Source organism: Syngnathus scovelli, chromosome 1 (assembly GCF_024217435.2).
Source record: "Syngnathus scovelli strain Florida chromosome 1, RoL_Ssco_1.2, whole genome shotgun sequence".
NCBI lineage: Eukaryota > Metazoa > Chordata > Actinopteri > Syngnathiformes > Syngnathidae > Syngnathus > Syngnathus scovelli.
In genome coordinates, this window is record NC_090847.1 from 10,631,110 (window position 1) to 10,647,586 (window position 16,477).

Below are 16,477 nucleotides of genomic sequence, written 5' to 3' on the forward strand. Positions count from 1 at the left end.
ATTTAGCACCACCATACACCATTTTTGTTCAATTAAGCTTCCATCGTTTGAACATAATTGTTCGTTTTTAAAGTATACGAGAATATTACTGCAAATGCAAGTAAATTTCATAATAAAAGTAATCAAATTGTTATATTTAATGTATTATATCACTTAATTTTCACCCCAATTGTAAACTAACTTAAAGTGGGTTGCAAACCTGCATGTTCAACACTTGCCCTCATTGATTTGAAATACGATAAGGTTCAAATCACAGGTGAAAGCTTTTGAGGCTGTTTCAGAGAAAATAGAAGATACATTAAAATCATCTCATTTTGGCCGGTGGTAGAAATAAAAAGCTTCAAATGCGTTGAAGATAAAAAAAAAAAATGACCACAACACGATGTTAAATAAAATACTGTTTATGTAGTTCAAGTCATTTAAGAGAGCTTTGCCTCGAAACGCCCCAGGACGATGGTTCTTACCTCAACAACATTGTGCGACAGCAGATTGTTATGTAGCCCCATCTGCTGTCAGACATATGCACTTGCATTAAAGACATGGGGTATGGTGCTCACCGTGCCCGCTCTCCTGATACCCGAATCTAGATTTTCATCTGAAATCGATTGAAATTGTGCAAATTGTCACCAACATTTTTTTAGCATTTATTACATTTGTCTTATAATTATTGTGTGAAGGTTGAATTGTCATGAGCAGCTCAATTCTCTGTCGTGGTGATGAGCATGCTCCTAGATTAATTGAAGACTCAAAAATGTCCATTGATATTAATGTGAATGTGAATATGTACCTTGTGATTGTGTGGTGACCAGTCCCGGACGCACAATAGAAAATGAAAGTATTTGATGTGGAATGTTAGAATACATTGCGAGGTTAGCTTGGGTCAAGCATACAATGCAGTGCAGTCAACCACATTCAAGGTTTCCTTGTGTGAAGCTCCCCAAGTTCAAATGCAAATCCCTACCAAAACCTTCCAGCGCTAGACTCTCATTTTAACATGATACAAGATGCACTGAAGTGAAGTGGTCATCATCAACCTCAATGAGATCTTTGGCGGGCTTTTATAAAAAATGCAACATGCTGAGAATCAGTCCCCATCCACCATGAAATTCCCACAAAGAAGCACGCGTGGATGCACGTTCCAAATATCCAGTCGTGTTTTTTTTTTTTTTTCCATGACGCAACTTCTCTTTTCATGTAACAGAAAGCTGGCCTCACAAGTGAGTCCTCCTCTCCAACTTGCACCCGGGCTAACACAGTGGCGCTACGTGACTGTTGTGCAGATGGCTTAGTGTGGCGGTAGGAGGGGAGTTGAGGGGGGAGAGGACTCCTTGAACTTGAGGAGTTTATGTTGAACGCCTGCAAAGAGGCTCTGTTAGATGCAGAATGCATGTGCCAACGCATGTCACTGTGTCATTAATTATACTGCGTTCAATGCTTGGAAACATTAAATAAAACAGTGCAAACTCGATAGGCTAAAGCGCAGCGGGGTTGTTTTGAACAGGTACATGACTGAGGCATGAGGGAAATGATTGGTTGTGTCCCTTGTGTGGTAGCAAGCTATAAATATTGTATTCAAGCTTTGCTTTAGCACAGCTTAGCAGACAATGAGCAACGGTGTGCGTGTGCAGAATGCAGCGCCGAGCTTTCGGCCGTTGCCAAAATGTTCCTTGAGCCCCACTAAAAAAAAAAAAAAAAAAAAAAGCACTTTAGTATCCCACCCCCCATGTTTCTCAGTTCCTGACTTCATTCACTATGTTGGGCGTTTAGATGAAGGAGGCTCTCCACACCTCAGCCTCAAACGTTCTAATGAAACCCCTCAAAAACTTTTGACAAAAAGCAATTTTTTTAACATTCTTCATTTTATAAAGACTCTTTTCTACTGCAGAAACTCTAGGTAAGTGATTTTTTCCTGTCGATTTTCACTTGGTCAGGGTTTTGATTCATTTCCAGATTTATTTTAACATTTTCAAAAAAAAATGTCTAATGATGTGTAGGTGCTTGCTGAAAAGATGGAGCCCAGTTCCACAGAAGGAGGAGCTGAGGAAATCACGCTCCCAAAAAGTCCAGTAAGTGCTCAAACGGAATAAAATAAAAATGTTCATTTTAGAATTAAAACAGACTGTGGGGTACTCAAATCATATCTAGTTATGTGGAGAGTGTGGGGGGGACTCTCTTTTGGGATGCTTACTGTACTTGCGTGTCCCCCTGGGGTCTGCGAGTCCAAACATCTGGACATGAGCTGCCGCATGCAAGCAGGAGGGTCCGCTCCAAGGGAGGTCGTCTCTTGCGATGCGGGGCCGCGAAGGTCACCAGCGGGATCTTATGATCCGCTTAAACAAGGAGACAGGAGACAGGACCACATCATGAATATGCAGCCAAGTGAAGGGTCGTCCTAAATGTCTGTCCTTTTCCCCCGAAAAAAAAAAAATTACTTTTGATAGAGTTGGACATGTGCGTTGAGCGCCTTTTCTCCCCTTCTCTCCGTCAGCCTGCCAAGGTGATCCTCAAACACGGCCAAGAGCTGGAGGAGGAGCAGGAGGAGCTGGCCGAGCACCGGCCTCTGGAGCAGGAGGACCTCAACTTCGAGAGGTGGAAGCGTCGGCCCTTGCCCAGGAGGACGCTGCACCAGAAGATCAGCGACGTGAAGACCTACCTGTGGAATGCCGAGACCAAGGAGTTCATGGGCCGCTCGGGAAAGAGCTGGAGTGAGTTGACGCAAGGGGAGAGCTTTGCTGGGTCTTGGGATTGTTGCATTTTGGTTGGGCTAGCGGATAAAACAGCTGTGATGAGGCAAATACGTGATGTTTAGTAAATGTCCTCTGATTCAAGGCCATAAAATTAGGAACAAACCTCGTGCCAGTCTATAAATTTTCATATAGTGACTTCCCGCTTTAATTAGGTTTAGTCATTAAAATAAATTGAAATGTCATTAATCTGTTGTAGCCGCCTTACAACACCATTATTTTCTGTTAGATGTTTTTAGTCAAGGAAAATAGCACTCTAGAGTAAACTATAGAAGCATAATAAAATACACATAGACAAATAGATTAGTTTTGCTAAGTGTAATTTAGGCCTGCTACCAACAGAAGGATTTTTACAATTTTAAAAGACTTAGTGACAGACCACCCGCTCGTGAAGATCGAAAATCTCATAAGTGATTTCACAAACACAAAGACGAGCAGACGCTTCGGGCTATGGTACCTGAGTGATTCCGTAGAGGACCGGAGGTGGTGGTGTTGTAAAATGGCTTTGTCAGCAAGAACACACGTGCTTTGGAAACTATTGTCGACTTTTATTAAAAAAAAAAAAAAGACATCCAGTGGGATTTTCCACATTCTTCTTTGTCGGTCAGGATACTTCTTTGATTAGCTACATATAAATATTCAACATTTCTGACACTATTATCGGGACAAATCCACTCTTAAAACACCTCAAACCAACAAATAATCGTATAAGCCATTAGCTAGTCAGGAGTTCAATATCTGTGGTCGAGACGAGATAAAATTAAAACAAAAGCAGCCCATTTTGTCTTCTTGGGAATAGGGCCTTAGGTTGTGCATCACGAAGATTTGTGCGTTAAATGCAGCAGCACGGTAGAAGAATGCAGTTCCATTGAGCTTTTCTTTGTTTTTCAAATTGTATCAAATGCGCTTGCAAACTGTATATGGCCCACGCTCCCTAGTTTGCCCACTCATACTTTAAAAATGCTTTTGGGAGAACTTGGACACTTCCTGCAATCTAGTGTGTGTGTCACTGGTGTTTACATAGGTGCACGGACAATTCCCGAGCAAAACAGCCCGCCTGGGGACGGGGTCCCAGTGGGAGCGCGGCGCTCCGGGCCTCGCGTTAGCCAGAAAGCACATTCCAAGCACATCTTAACATGCTCTCCACATCCTCTTTCCCAAAGCCGCGGCGACCCCATTACAATGAACTTGTCATGGACGCACATCCCCCTTGGTGCAAGCCAACACGTACACATCCTCTCCACAGTTTGCGATGGACATTTATCAAGAAATATTTAATTTAAATCGAGATCAAATCCAAATAAAGCTCTGCTGGATGCTGCAGCTCACGCACAGCTCGCCGCAGCCATCTTGTCAATGAGTGCAGCCTTAAGGAGGGACGGGGGCCCACGTATCCCAGGGAAGAATGAGCGAGTGAGGAAGCGCGTCCATACAATACCAGAGCAGGCTGATTGGTGCTCCTTGGAGCTGGCTGGGCCTCCATGGCTGCAAAGGACCTTCACTACGATGTCAACCGGAGGTTCACTGTGTTCCTCAGTGAAAAGACAGCTGGAAGAATTCTCACTGGGCTCAAACAGAAAGGCCTTTGTGGACTCAGGGGACACGAGGCATAGCTGCAACTATATTGTCCAACCTGTGGAACGTGCCCCCAAAGCAAAATGTCACTTATTCCATCTTAGTCAGAAAAGCTAACAAACCTAACATGTCATATTTATGTTTGCTCCATTTTGTAACTAAAATAGGAGATAAAATGTAAAATGTTAAAAGTAATATCAACAAACCCATAGGCCAAAATTATCACAAAATCTAGAAATCCCTTTATTTGGCACTGATGCAAATCTGTGATATTCTTGCGCTCTAAGATTTAAGTGTGTATATTATATTTAATACAGATCAGTGCTTGGATTTTAAAATTCAGACAATTTTTGATGGGAAATCAATTGGCTTTAAAGAGGCACAAGTGGTTTTCATTCATTCAGTCTTTTTGTAAAAAAAAAAAAATCACTGACCAAGTGTATTAATTTTCATAAATGCACATTGGGTCATTCCAAATGATTTTACTCCAAATGTGTATATGTTTTTGTATAGACCCAGTATTGTTCCGTATTATTACTGTAAGTACAACTCAAGTCTCATGAGTTCCCATGAGTTCTTCTAATAGCTCTTTTCTCTCCCATTTTAGGCCTCATCCTTCTCTTCTATGCTGCACTTTATACCTTCCTGGCGGCCATGTTTGGCGGCTGTATATTTTGCCTCATGTGGTCTATTAGTCCCTACCATCCCACCTATAACGACAGAGTAATGCCACCAGGTAAACAGATCCCCACACCCTACACACGTCATTGGAACATCTAAGGGACCGCCAGTCAAATTTGTTTGAAGAAGCCAGGAATAATTGGAACGCAATGGCACTAAAATTAGTTAGTTGCAGGGTTAAACGTGTTTAGTCTTGACTGAGACATACACAATAAAACTTTCATGTGTTAACAAAAAAAGACAACAGGCAACAGTTTGAGTAACAATTTATCATCAGTAACAGTCATTTTATTATATTGACTTGAATTTAATGACAAAAAAAGTTGTTTTAACAGAATAAATTGACATGGAATTGTAAAATGTAGTGAACCTTATAAAATGTAATACTGTAAAAAAAAACACTAAGTTGACGTCAATGTATCGTAAAGGAGACATCTTAGAGAAAAATGACTGTTTAATTACTTGCCTACCCGCCAAATGTGATTTAAACACGAGTAAATCTTGAACCCAACTACTTCCGAAAATTTGCTTGTGCCACGTTTTGCTTGTTGCATAACAGCGGGGCGAATTTACATAAGAGCTGCCCCCACCGTGATTTTCTCCACTCATGACAGATCAGCAAGGTTAAGCAAAGATCTACAGTCACTTTCACATGTCGGCCAGAGTCTGGCCTACACTGTCTGAAATATTCTCCCCCTCAGGTGAAGTTGCTAAAATTGTGCTATACTTCTTGATCCTCATTGTGTTTTTTAAAAAAAAAAATCATATTATTAAAATAACTATTATAAGAACTACACATTATCAGGAGATTGTCCCCCCAAACCCCAAAGTTTCCATTTTCAAGGTCCTCAACAAAATTAACTAACACATATTGCGTGACAGTCTTGCTTTTTTCAGCTTGCTGAGTTGAATTGCTAAACATTTGATTTAGTTAGTTTCTAAACATGTCCGTCAAAATATTGTTTTACATGAAAAAAAATAAGGGAGGACCACTGCTTCAAGGCGGAGTAGCACTAGTGGTATGCAAAAGAATCAGTGAATTAAATCCAGATAAATTTTACATTTAAAATATACAATTAAACCAAACATTAAAATAAAGCCTGTATGCAATTTGTTTGAAAGAAAAATATAGTACATCACAATTTTTATTTTTCAAGTAAATTTTTTTAAGTATAGTTCAGTTATATGTAACTTTTAAGGTGAAACGGTTGACTTAAACTTAATTTTTTGTTTTAAAAATGTCTTTGAAAGTGCTGTTATTTAACATAAATGAGTGATTCATTTTTATCAATCAAATCACCTTATTTTTTTCTCCCTTTATTAAGTGCAGTCAGTGCATATTCATACATACAATCCCTTACAATAAATATGCCTTCAAGGGCGGACAAAACGTTTTTTTAATGAATTCTCAGGCCTTTCACATTACGTTAATGTTGGGCACAAAAGTGGTAGTTGGAAAGTGGATTTTTTTTCTGATGACTCGCTTAAGTTCTCAAACTTAAGTTAGCTCGGTTCCCACCCCATCTATAAAGTCACTCCTTCTGCCTGTGGATGCCCCCTCGGGTCTCGTCACAGTTGACTGTCTGTGGGTCTCCACTGGCAGGTATGACCATGGCGCCACACCTGGAAGGTCACGACATCACCTTCAACGCCTCTGACCGCAAATCGTGGAAGCGCTACGCCCGCTCTATGGATGAACACCTACGACGTGAGTTTGCGCCACTCGAGGGGATCGGATGGGTTTAACTGAGTTCAGTGAGCCTCATCAGTACCTTTGTCTTGATTTCTCTTTCGCTCCTGCATTGCATGCTGGGAAGGGAAGCCTTTGTTTGTGTGTGTGTGTGTGTGTGTGTGTGTGTGTGCGTGTGTGTGTGTCTTTGTGTGCATGTGTTTTGTCCCCCATACACTTCCCTTTTATTCATTCACACTGCCTTAATCAGAGGCCTTGGCAGGGAAGAGCTATTGGGAAGATTTATCCAAGCCCCAATCCCCCTATTTCACCCCCCTTAGCCTACAATGATGGCGCGCAGGACAGGAAGAACATCCGCTGCACACAGGAAAGGTACTTCATGCAGGAGGACTTGGAAGAGGACGCTGAAAGGAAGGCGTGCCAGTTCAAGAGGTCCTGGCTGGGGGAGTGCTCAGGTCTGCAGGACCCCCATTACGGGTACTCGCAGGGGAGGCCGTGCATCCTTCTCCGAATGAACAGGGTAAGGCAGGAAAGAGTTGGAATTTTTGAAGGTGGTACGACACGCTTATCTTTTCTTAACACGTTACAACATTGAAAATTCCAAAAGCTAACCCCTCAGTTGTAAGTTGCCATCTTGTGGCACCTTGGAGCCAAGGAACTACTGGATGTTAAAGTAAGTCAATGCAGACAGGAGTCACTGTTGTGACAATTTTGTGACATCTTAAGGCAATTGCAAATCTTTGTGGGGCTCGAGGCATCAATTACTCGCAGATTTTTGCTATTCCTTTTGCAGCGAAAAGCTCAATGTAAGTAACTGACATCCCCCTCAAAAAGTTGCTAATTACCTGAATTATTAGTTTAAACTGTAAAAATGCCACAAATTGTGATCCACAAACACTGTAATATTTCTAATACATCTGCTTTAAAAATAAATTTTAAAAAAGCATCATAAAATGTTCTCTTCTAGATTCTTGGATATCTGCCTGGACAAGGGAAACCAGTCAATGTGACTTGTGGAGTCAAGGTAGATAAATATCCCTTTTTTATGTATGTTATATATCTTGTGAGGTATGTGATTATGTGGAACCTCTATACAACAAAATTAAATAACGAAAATTCGATTAATATGTTGCAGGATCAATATACCATTGATCCTGTATTACATTTACCCACCAAATTTGAGAGATCTTACTATTTTGGTTCGTTTTCAAACTGTGTAGAAAAAAAAATGAGAAAGAAAAGAAACTGCAATTATTATTATTATTTCTTCCAGAGAGGACCACCAGATGCCTTGGGAGAAATTCAATTTTTCCCAAAGAGTATTTTTGATCTTAAGTACTACCCTTACTATGGGAAACAACGACATGTAAGTGCAAATTCCCTATAAAAAAAAAAAAAAAAAGCCAAAACTATATCTCTCGATGTCTGGGCCATCAGGTGAACTACTCATCTCCAGTGGTGGCCGTGCGCTTCTCGGGAGTTCAGTACGACACTCACATCCAAGTGCAGTGTAAGCTGAACGGAAAGGGGATCATCAACGACTCGCCCACCGATCGCCACCTTGGGAGCGTCACCTTCTTCTTGGACGTTGGAGCGTAGGACCCGCAGGAAGCTCATCACACCATAAATATTCATTATTTGACATGATGCCCACAAACAAGACACCACAAGCACAATGGCATGAATTTCCTCATGAGATCAGATTAATCTAACTAAACTTCCCCTGGATATGTTTTCCTTGTCTATGCAAATCCAATTTAGAATGAAACCAGTAATGCTCTGTAGAACCATTGTAGGAGCATATAGAATATGCAGATTTTTGTTGTTCTTAAAATGTTTTGGTGAGACCATACTAATTATTTGTGCTTGTAGTATTTTTTTTTTAAACATGCATATTTTAAGGAATCTTGTGCAATGAAAACAAGTCTTGCACTGTACTCACACAATAAAAGACTGAAAAAAAAATACTTAAACGTCACACATAACTTATCTTGATTCCTATGTAGTACATACTCACAAAAGGGTTCGAGATAGTCAACCTTCTGGAGAAATTTCAGGAGAAACCTATCCATAACAATTACAGGTGATCGTCTCTAAACTTATGCATGCCTGGTATGACTTTTGCCATTGGGCTTTTTGCCAGAGGACAGTAATTGTGCATTTACACGTGTATTCCAAGATGTTGTTCAAATTAAGTGTAACTAAAGTTTATTGAGTTTTTGGTTAATTTTGGAATTCAACATGAAAGTCCAATATTAATTACTTTTTGTGAATACTAGTCTATTATAGAAAACTTGCTTTTGAAAGTTACAAGTATAAGTAAACAGACAATTTAAGATAACCTTAGACTGATTTAAAATACTTTTTTAAAGATTATCCTGCTCCAAATGTGCTACTAAACTGTGTCAATGTTGTAGACTACCTATTTATTCCGATAGCAGTTGTACGACGAGTTGTACTGTTAATTTTGCCTGTGAAATGAAAATAAACGGAGGAGGCAGTGGCGGTTTTCTGGCATGTGCAACACGTGCGGCCACACAGGGCTGCGTTGCTTAGGGCGACAATGCCAAAAAAATAAAATGTATTACCTGAAATAGTATCCATCGTGTAAAGGCATGACCTGATAAACACTGGTGAGCATTATATGGGGAATTTACATTTCTTTCTGCAGGGGGGCCTGGTTTACCTGTTTAAGAAAATATTGACATCTTAAAGGTTGTAATGATGTTTGCAGTAATTGGATAGGGTGCCATTTAAGCTCAGACTGCCACTGGGAGGAGGGCATACTTTTTGTAGTCATTAACAAGTGGTTGATTGGTTCTTTAACTCCTTTTGTCCAACTGAAGAAATGTTTGATCTATCTGTGTGTTTTGTCAATAAATCCCACTATTTGGTAAAAATATGTAAGTGTTGATCTTTTATTATGTCACAAGAGAGCTACATGGACAAAAGTCCTGCGCCAACCTTCTCACCCCAATAGAGTGGAGGGTAAACATTATAGTGTTAATTCTTGATCAGTTCTGTCCTACAATTATGAGGGGGAAAAAAAATCAAAATTATTTTGGTTTTAATTGAAATCACAATTATTCAAAGCATTTCATTTTTGGTGCAAAACAAGAAAATGTTAAAAATAAATCATTTCTTTGAAACATTATTCCTTTTGGACTAAACATTTAAAAAATTGGTTATTTTAAAGTAAAAAAGGTGGAAATATATCAATTTAAGTGTGGTTTCCTAAACAAACAGTGCACTGGATGTGAATGTATATTAGTAATACTTTTTTTTTTTAACAGTTCAATACAAAAAACATTTTTTTCTTTGCAATTATGCCAGTTTTGTAATCGTGGAGCGAAATACCCACAATTGTAATTGAATCCCGATTAATTGCACAGCCCAAAAAAAAATGGCATTCATGGTCACATATGTCATTCATTATATAATGACTGCACATTTCCTTTTGTCAACACAATGTCTATTTTTCCCCCATTTAAAACTAATTCAAGATCAGACAACCTGGGACTGTCGGCTGCTTTATTTACAATTCAAGGCAAACCTAAAAGACACTAAAACAAAAATAACAAAGTAGAACCCAAGTAGTCCTGTCCACTTGCACAATCTAAGGAGCTCCAAAACTCTGTACTTATGTGGCTCAGTTTGATTGGCAATGTCAGGAAGGTATTTACAAGTATTTGGATGGATGGATGGATGTCATCATGGCTTTCCATGGACGTTCCCAACCTTTTTAGCACTTTCATAGCTGCTCCCATTCTGTGTCAAATGTTCGTAGTGGTCATACAGCAGACGAGAATAACTATTTAAACTTTTCTCATAACTAAAAATATAAATTATTTTATCAAATATCAAAAATATCACATCACACTGAAAACACTTGAAATAGTGAACAAAAAACTAAAAGGGAGGCAACAATGGTTCCACATTGTAATGTTTAAAAGGGGGGGGGGGAAATCATTCTAAGGTCCTTTTTGAGAACATTTAAAAGTGTCAAGGGAGAGACTGGACAATGATGATTTTCTCGTTGATACAGAAACGGTGCAGCACATTGAGCAGGTTCTCCCCACAGCGTGACACTTGCCTTTCCATAGCCAGACGGAAATCCTCCTTCACTCCTTTGGTGATCCCTCTCGTCACGGTGTGGTGTCTACACATGAGAACACAGATAAAACAGTCACTGCGTTTAGAGACCCGTGTTTGAACACCACACGCATCAATCATACATGGTTCGACAACAAGTGATCATTCAACAGTACGTATGGAATATAAGCACAAATGAAATGAGACCAAGTGCTGTGAAAAGGCCAAAAGAAACTAACCGTACAACAAGAACGACATCATCTCAACTAACATTGGTGATGACCACAGAAAGACGAGCGATGGCTCAAATCAACCAAACGGCGACGACGACTTGTTCTTAAATGACTGGCCCAAATAAAAATCTGGGAGGGAGGGAGGGAGGGGGTTGGAGTGGATGACAGGCCTTGGAGTTGGGAATGAATGGTGACCGGTGCTGGAGGGGAGGGATGGGGAGGGGCCCGGGGTACCTGTCCATCGTCTGAACCCCTTGTAGCAGAAGAGTGTTTAACTCCAAACCCAGGGCGGGCCTAGGGTTCCTGAGGGACAGCAACATTCAAACACTCGGTCAGTGCGGCCAGCGGTTTAGACATTAATGGCTATGAGCTGTTATTTCGATGGGACAGTAAATCTATGCTGACTACTGTCCTTTGTAGCCTCTTCTGTGTTGTCCCATTAAAAAAATATATTTACAAAAATGTAAGGGGTGTATTGACTTTGTGAGAGACTGTAGAACCCTTATCTTTTTCAAGCCTGCTCCTATGATGGCTTATTTTCAGCTAAGGTCCCCGTCAGGCTCATCATCAAGTTGACCTTCTCTTTAAACTGCACCCCCCCAAAACCTGGGGTATGTCGGACCAGATGCCGACCAATTGGGTGTGAGACGCTTACTTAATCAGCATCCCCTGATTGGGCAGCAGCTCCAGTTGGATCCTCCCTCCGTCAGGGGTACGCAGGTATGCAAACTCCTCCAGCATGTCGATGTCTGACAATGGATGTGAGCTCAAGGAGGCTAACATCCAATACAAGAGTGCTGCTCTGATTTTCCCTTGTGATGCAATGGTCAATATGTTTATCTATCAGGCTGCAAATAAAAAGTCAGTAAGCCTAGAAGAGAACTTTGGCAGGATACTGGTGACATAGTTGAAGAAATTCTCATACTGGAAAGCGCCTTGCAGACAGATCTTATCCACAGCTTTTAGGAAGAGCATCTCGCCCTGTGGCCAGTCGTACTGCAGGAGGACCACCACGTGACCCAACAACAGGTCATCTCGGTTGTCCATGAAGGCTCGCGTCTAGGTGGCCAAAAGAAGGAAATGGTGACTCAGAGGTTAGCACGTGACTGCATTGCGCACATCTACAACTGCACAACGTGGACATGCAGCACCTTGAAGCAGGCCAACATTAGCTGGAGGCAGAAAGGTAATATAGCATTGCTGGTGCATGGGAGCAATCTCAGGTCATGACCTAGATTGGAGAAATTCATTATCATTTATATGATTAGGTTATTGGTAAAAAAAAACAAAAAACAATTAGCTTACTTTTCTTCATTTTGGTCTTAACTCTCGTCTGATCTTCAGGGGTCTTTGTTGGTTCATGGTTTGGCGGTACCACACCGCTGACAACATCAAGAAGCTTCTCACAGGCCATCTAAAAAAAAACAACAACAAATGATTCACATCTACCTTCAGACAGCTTGGACAACTTATATTAAACGGGCCAAGCAAGTTTGTTACTTACCCTGTATTCTCCCAGTGCGTAGTGGCAGGAGGCCTGCTGTATGAGGGCACGGTGGTGCTCCAGACTGGTCTGACCCAAGGGACTCTGTTGACCCGACTGAGGCGGCTGCACGGCGGCCATTTGGTGCAAGCTAGACAGGGCCTTACGGTACTGTCCCTGAAAAACACAGGGTGAACACTCACTTGTGCAGCAAGACGGTGGCAAAAATGTTGCCAAATCATTATTTGTAAAAGATTTTTGTGTTGGTTTCCATTCTGGTCGACTCGGGTCAGTATTGTTCTGTTCTATGAAATTGTTTCTTGCCTGGTATATGATCATGTCGGTGAGGAAAATGCGGAACCACAGCCAGCTGTCGGTCTTCCAAGAAGCACAAATCTTTTTGAACTCTGTAAAAACAACAAAATAAAGTGCAGTTAAATATACATGCTGACAAAATCATTCAAAATTGAAATCTTTCCCACACAAATAGCGAAATCCACAAGTGACAGCCCTTGAGCCCCCAAAAGCCTTATAACGGTCTGTAGATGCTACACTACTTTAATCTCAAAGACTCTCCTCAACGCATTTCAACTTTGTGCTTCGAGACCGAGATTCCACAAGCTGACGCCAAGCAATAATTTCATTGAAATGGAAGAAGAGCAGGAGGTGATTACCAGTTTCAAGGCTGTCGTGGGAGTGTAGAATGTCCCAGCTTTCCCTCGCTGTATAAAAGCCCTCGAGGGTCTCTGACCAGTTGGGCATCTCAGTCTTGTTCACCAAGATGTGTCGGCCACGCACCTTCCCCAAGCCTTCCTCATCATCGGAGCTCTGGAATAACAGCAACACAGGCGCACACGAGGACGCGGTCAATTGTATTATAACAAACTCATTAGTCCATGTTTGTGTTACACTCACAATGGTCTTCTCTCTGCCATCAGCCATTTTGCGCTTTTTGTGTGAGTGTTTGACTGTTACTCTCTCCACATCCACATCAGTGTACACCGAGCTAAAATCCTCTACTAGAATCCACGGCCCCAAGTTGAGCGTATTCACACCTGATAAATAAAACCAACAGATCGTCTGGTTTCAGACAGTTTCACATAGTGAGTCCGGTGTTTGTGCTTGAAGACCAACCTTGGAACAGCGCTGGCTGGACAGTCGAGACGTAGAGGAAGGCGTTGCGGAAGAGGACAAGGGCGGTGCAGATAACCACCTGGCTGCAGCAGCGGGCTCTCGTGTCACCCTCCAGGCCCGGTAAGTAGCGACACAGCTCCTTTACTCTCTGAAGTAAGTCAATATAACTCCTACAAAATAAAGGTACATTAAAAGCACTCACATAAAGACACGTAAAAATATAATCACAGCTTGCAGCATGATGCACCATGAATCGCTGTCATTTGTTTTCTCTGCATCAATGGGCAAGTCCTTCAAAGTGATCAATATATACTAGTATACACTACGGACGTTTCTCCTTTTTTTGATTGACTGGACGAGGTCAAAGTGCCTACCACGCTGCAATTTGGAAAAACTACGCGAGTAACGAGCATGAGGTCTGATCATTTCTACAGGTAAACAGAGGCCTCAAAAGATCTCCTACCTCTGTCCTTTGTCTCCCTGCCACTCACATCGAGCGCCAACGATGGCAAGGAGGTCCAACAGCCTCTCCCAAGGTTCGGCAACCACTGAAGATTTTTCCGACAGGCCGTCGATAACATAGCGCTGGGAGCCACGGGAGACACCGGGGGACTTTAGAGGACCACCTTCTTGAGACGCTAACAGAGAGCATAAAAGGCAATGTCACCACTGTCAGAATTAATGACACCACGTGAACAGTCAAGAACAAGCAGACTGATCTACTACACCATTTATCTGTCCGTCGGGTGAAGGTCCTTGGGTGACGTAACCGATGTAGAACTCAGCAGCTTTCAGGATGTATTTCTGCATCAAGCTGGCTGGCAGACGCATGTCCATGTTGTTTAGAACCAAAGGAAGGACGTCACACACTGCAACACAAAGTCAAGTGTCAGGAGGCAGACTCGCAGTTAAAAGGCAATTAGGACTTCAGTGGTGTCTCAAAACATTTGTTCAGCACTAAGGTCAAATTGTCGTCATAGCTAAAGGCAAGTTCTATTGCGTGACAGCTATATACTTAGGTTATCACGTGTTTGCGCATTTGAGACTTAAATTGCCTTCAGATTACGCCTACTTGGAAATACTACTTCATGTTGTTTCTTCGAAGTGAAAAAGTGTCCAGTATTCAAGTTTATTTAACAAGTGCCACTCGCTGCACATGGATTTTAACACAAGAAAATAACAGCAAGCATTACCAAAAAGTTTTCTGAAGCAGTTGATGGGTGAGTCCACTTTCTCAGATGTCTCTGCCTCCAACAGTGTCTCACCTAGACTCACCTATTTACACAAAAGGATGAGTCTATCATTTTTCCTCACATCATCAAATCGATTACCCCACTTTTTTTTAACTGTGTTGTTATGACACGTACTCCGTGTTGGACCACAGACTCTGGAAAGCGTTTCAGTAGGAGCAACAGCATCTCAGCCTTCTCCAAAGTGTTGAAGCACTGCTCTGTTGCCTTCAGCAACATCTCACACTGTATACGACCAGGCAGTGTTTCAAAAAGCCCTGATGAAGACAAAAACATACCCGTCAAAATAGACTTTAAATGCTCAATCCTTACAATGCACACTTCTCTCACCTCGAAGGAACTGTGAATGTTTGTCCTGAGTGTCACTACGCAGAGCTGCGGTGATGACACTGATCTCCCGCCACACAATGGGTTGATCTGGGAAATTTAAAAACCTAAAGGATGGACAGAATATATTTAAATTGTGTTACGGCCCCAAGACATGACTCGCTGGGCAAGTAGACTAAAACTCACATGTCATAGAGCAATCTCCCTGCACAGGATGTCCTTTCTGCATTGCGTTCAATGATGTACATTTCATACTGTGGAGGAAAATTAGGGTTGAGTCTTAGTGTACACTTTGTACAAGTTAGCATTTAACAGGGCTAACAGTGGTGAAGTGAACTTGGATGTTTGCTTGAATCAAACAAAGGCTGGTTTCTTTCATTTATACAAGTATGTATCCAATGACTAGAACAACCCAAAAGCATGATGTTACTGTGACAATGCCCTTGTTTTGCATCAATAAGAAAAGAAAGAAATGTGTGAGACATTTACCTGTATGTTGAAGTCGGCAGGGTAAAGCGTCCTGGCAGTTATGAGCCAGGCTTTAGCCGCACAGGGGTCATCAGGAACGAGCTCGCGAGCTCTTTTGACCAAAAACTCGCAGTCTTTTTGCGCTGACATTTGTGATGAAATTTGATCTTTACTGATGGCGAGAAATTAGCTCCAAGTGCAGCTCTAGTTGCAGTGCGGCTCTGGCAAACTGAATTCTTGTCTCATCCAATTCGTGCAAATTACATTAGTAAGATTGAAATAAATCATAAGCAAGCTGTGAGGCTAACGCTAGCATCATCAAGCTAGTATACGGGGTTATCAATTGGCTAGTTTAATTTGTACTCCAATTTGCACCTATCGATAACAGCTAACATGCATGTGGTTGCGTGTGACGTTACACGCACTGCAAAAGAGACGATCAACTAATGTTAACTTGAAATGATCCCCACCAGTCGTTCATTTTAAGGTTTGCTGCTGACGTCACATGACTGTCGTAAAAACTCTACTTTACGTTGGGCCGCCATCGGTAAATACCGTAAAAATAAACAAATGGAGCAGTCTTCATACCCAGAATAATTTTATCTAATTATCGCCACTTTGGATCACACAAAATAAATATGTACTTCTGACGGCTAGGTAAAATATTTTATTAAGTGATCAAGAAGTTAGGTGGTTGAAATAAAATAATCGCAATCCTAATTTTGTGACAGTACAAATTTATGAGAAGAAAGGAAGTGAATTGCCAATATCCTCCTTAAGTGGAAACCGTAAAAAGCGAC

At 41.4% G+C, this 16,477-nt stretch overlaps 2 protein-coding genes across 5 annotated transcripts; one reads left to right on the forward strand and one right to left on the reverse strand.

Annotated features, from left to right (window-relative positions):
• The first annotated feature begins 1,729 nt into the window (after nt 1–1,729).
• On the forward strand, nt 1,730–9,592 carry atp1b4 (ATPase Na+/K+ transporting subunit beta 4). Its single transcript, XM_049754590.1, has 9 exons — nt 1,730–1,894; nt 1,995–2,066; nt 2,489–2,705; nt 4,927–5,055; nt 6,604–6,708; nt 7,011–7,210; nt 7,658–7,714; nt 7,964–8,056; nt 8,128–9,592. Exons 2-9 carry the CDS (start codon nt 2,010–2,012, stop codon nt 8,287–8,289), a joined length of 1,020 nt encoding a protein of 339 aa, XP_049610547.1. The 5' UTR covers nt 1,730–1,894; nt 1,995–2,009; the 3' UTR covers nt 8,290–9,592.
• A 615-nt stretch (nt 9,593–10,207) lies between these two features.
• Nucleotides 10,208–16,206, reverse strand: ints10 (integrator complex subunit 10). Of its 4 annotated transcripts, none has more exons than XM_049748521.1 (18): nt 15,699–16,206; nt 15,396–15,463; nt 15,213–15,316; nt 15,000–15,139; nt 14,826–14,907; nt 14,361–14,501; nt 14,096–14,270; nt 13,633–13,802; nt 13,414–13,553; nt 13,173–13,326; nt 12,823–12,905; nt 12,520–12,675; nt 12,321–12,429; nt 12,167–12,246; nt 11,912–12,074; nt 11,671–11,764; nt 11,250–11,318; nt 10,208–10,849 (listed from the first exon to the last, which is right to left on the reverse strand). In XM_049748521.1, exons 1-18 carry the CDS (start codon nt 15,825–15,827, stop codon nt 10,693–10,695), a joined length of 2,214 nt encoding a protein of 737 aa, XP_049604478.1. In that variant the 5' UTR covers nt 15,828–16,206; the 3' UTR covers nt 10,208–10,692. The 4 variants fall into 4 exon arrangements, 2 of the variants coding, with proteins under 2 accessions (XP_049604478.1, XP_049604505.1); XR_007487397.2 differs by having other exon boundaries at nt 10,772–10,849; nt 11,671–11,863; nt 11,941–12,074; XM_049748548.1 differs by lacking the exon at nt 11,250–11,318 and having other exon boundaries at nt 15,699–16,205.
• Nucleotides 16,207–16,477: the final 271 nt, after the last annotated feature.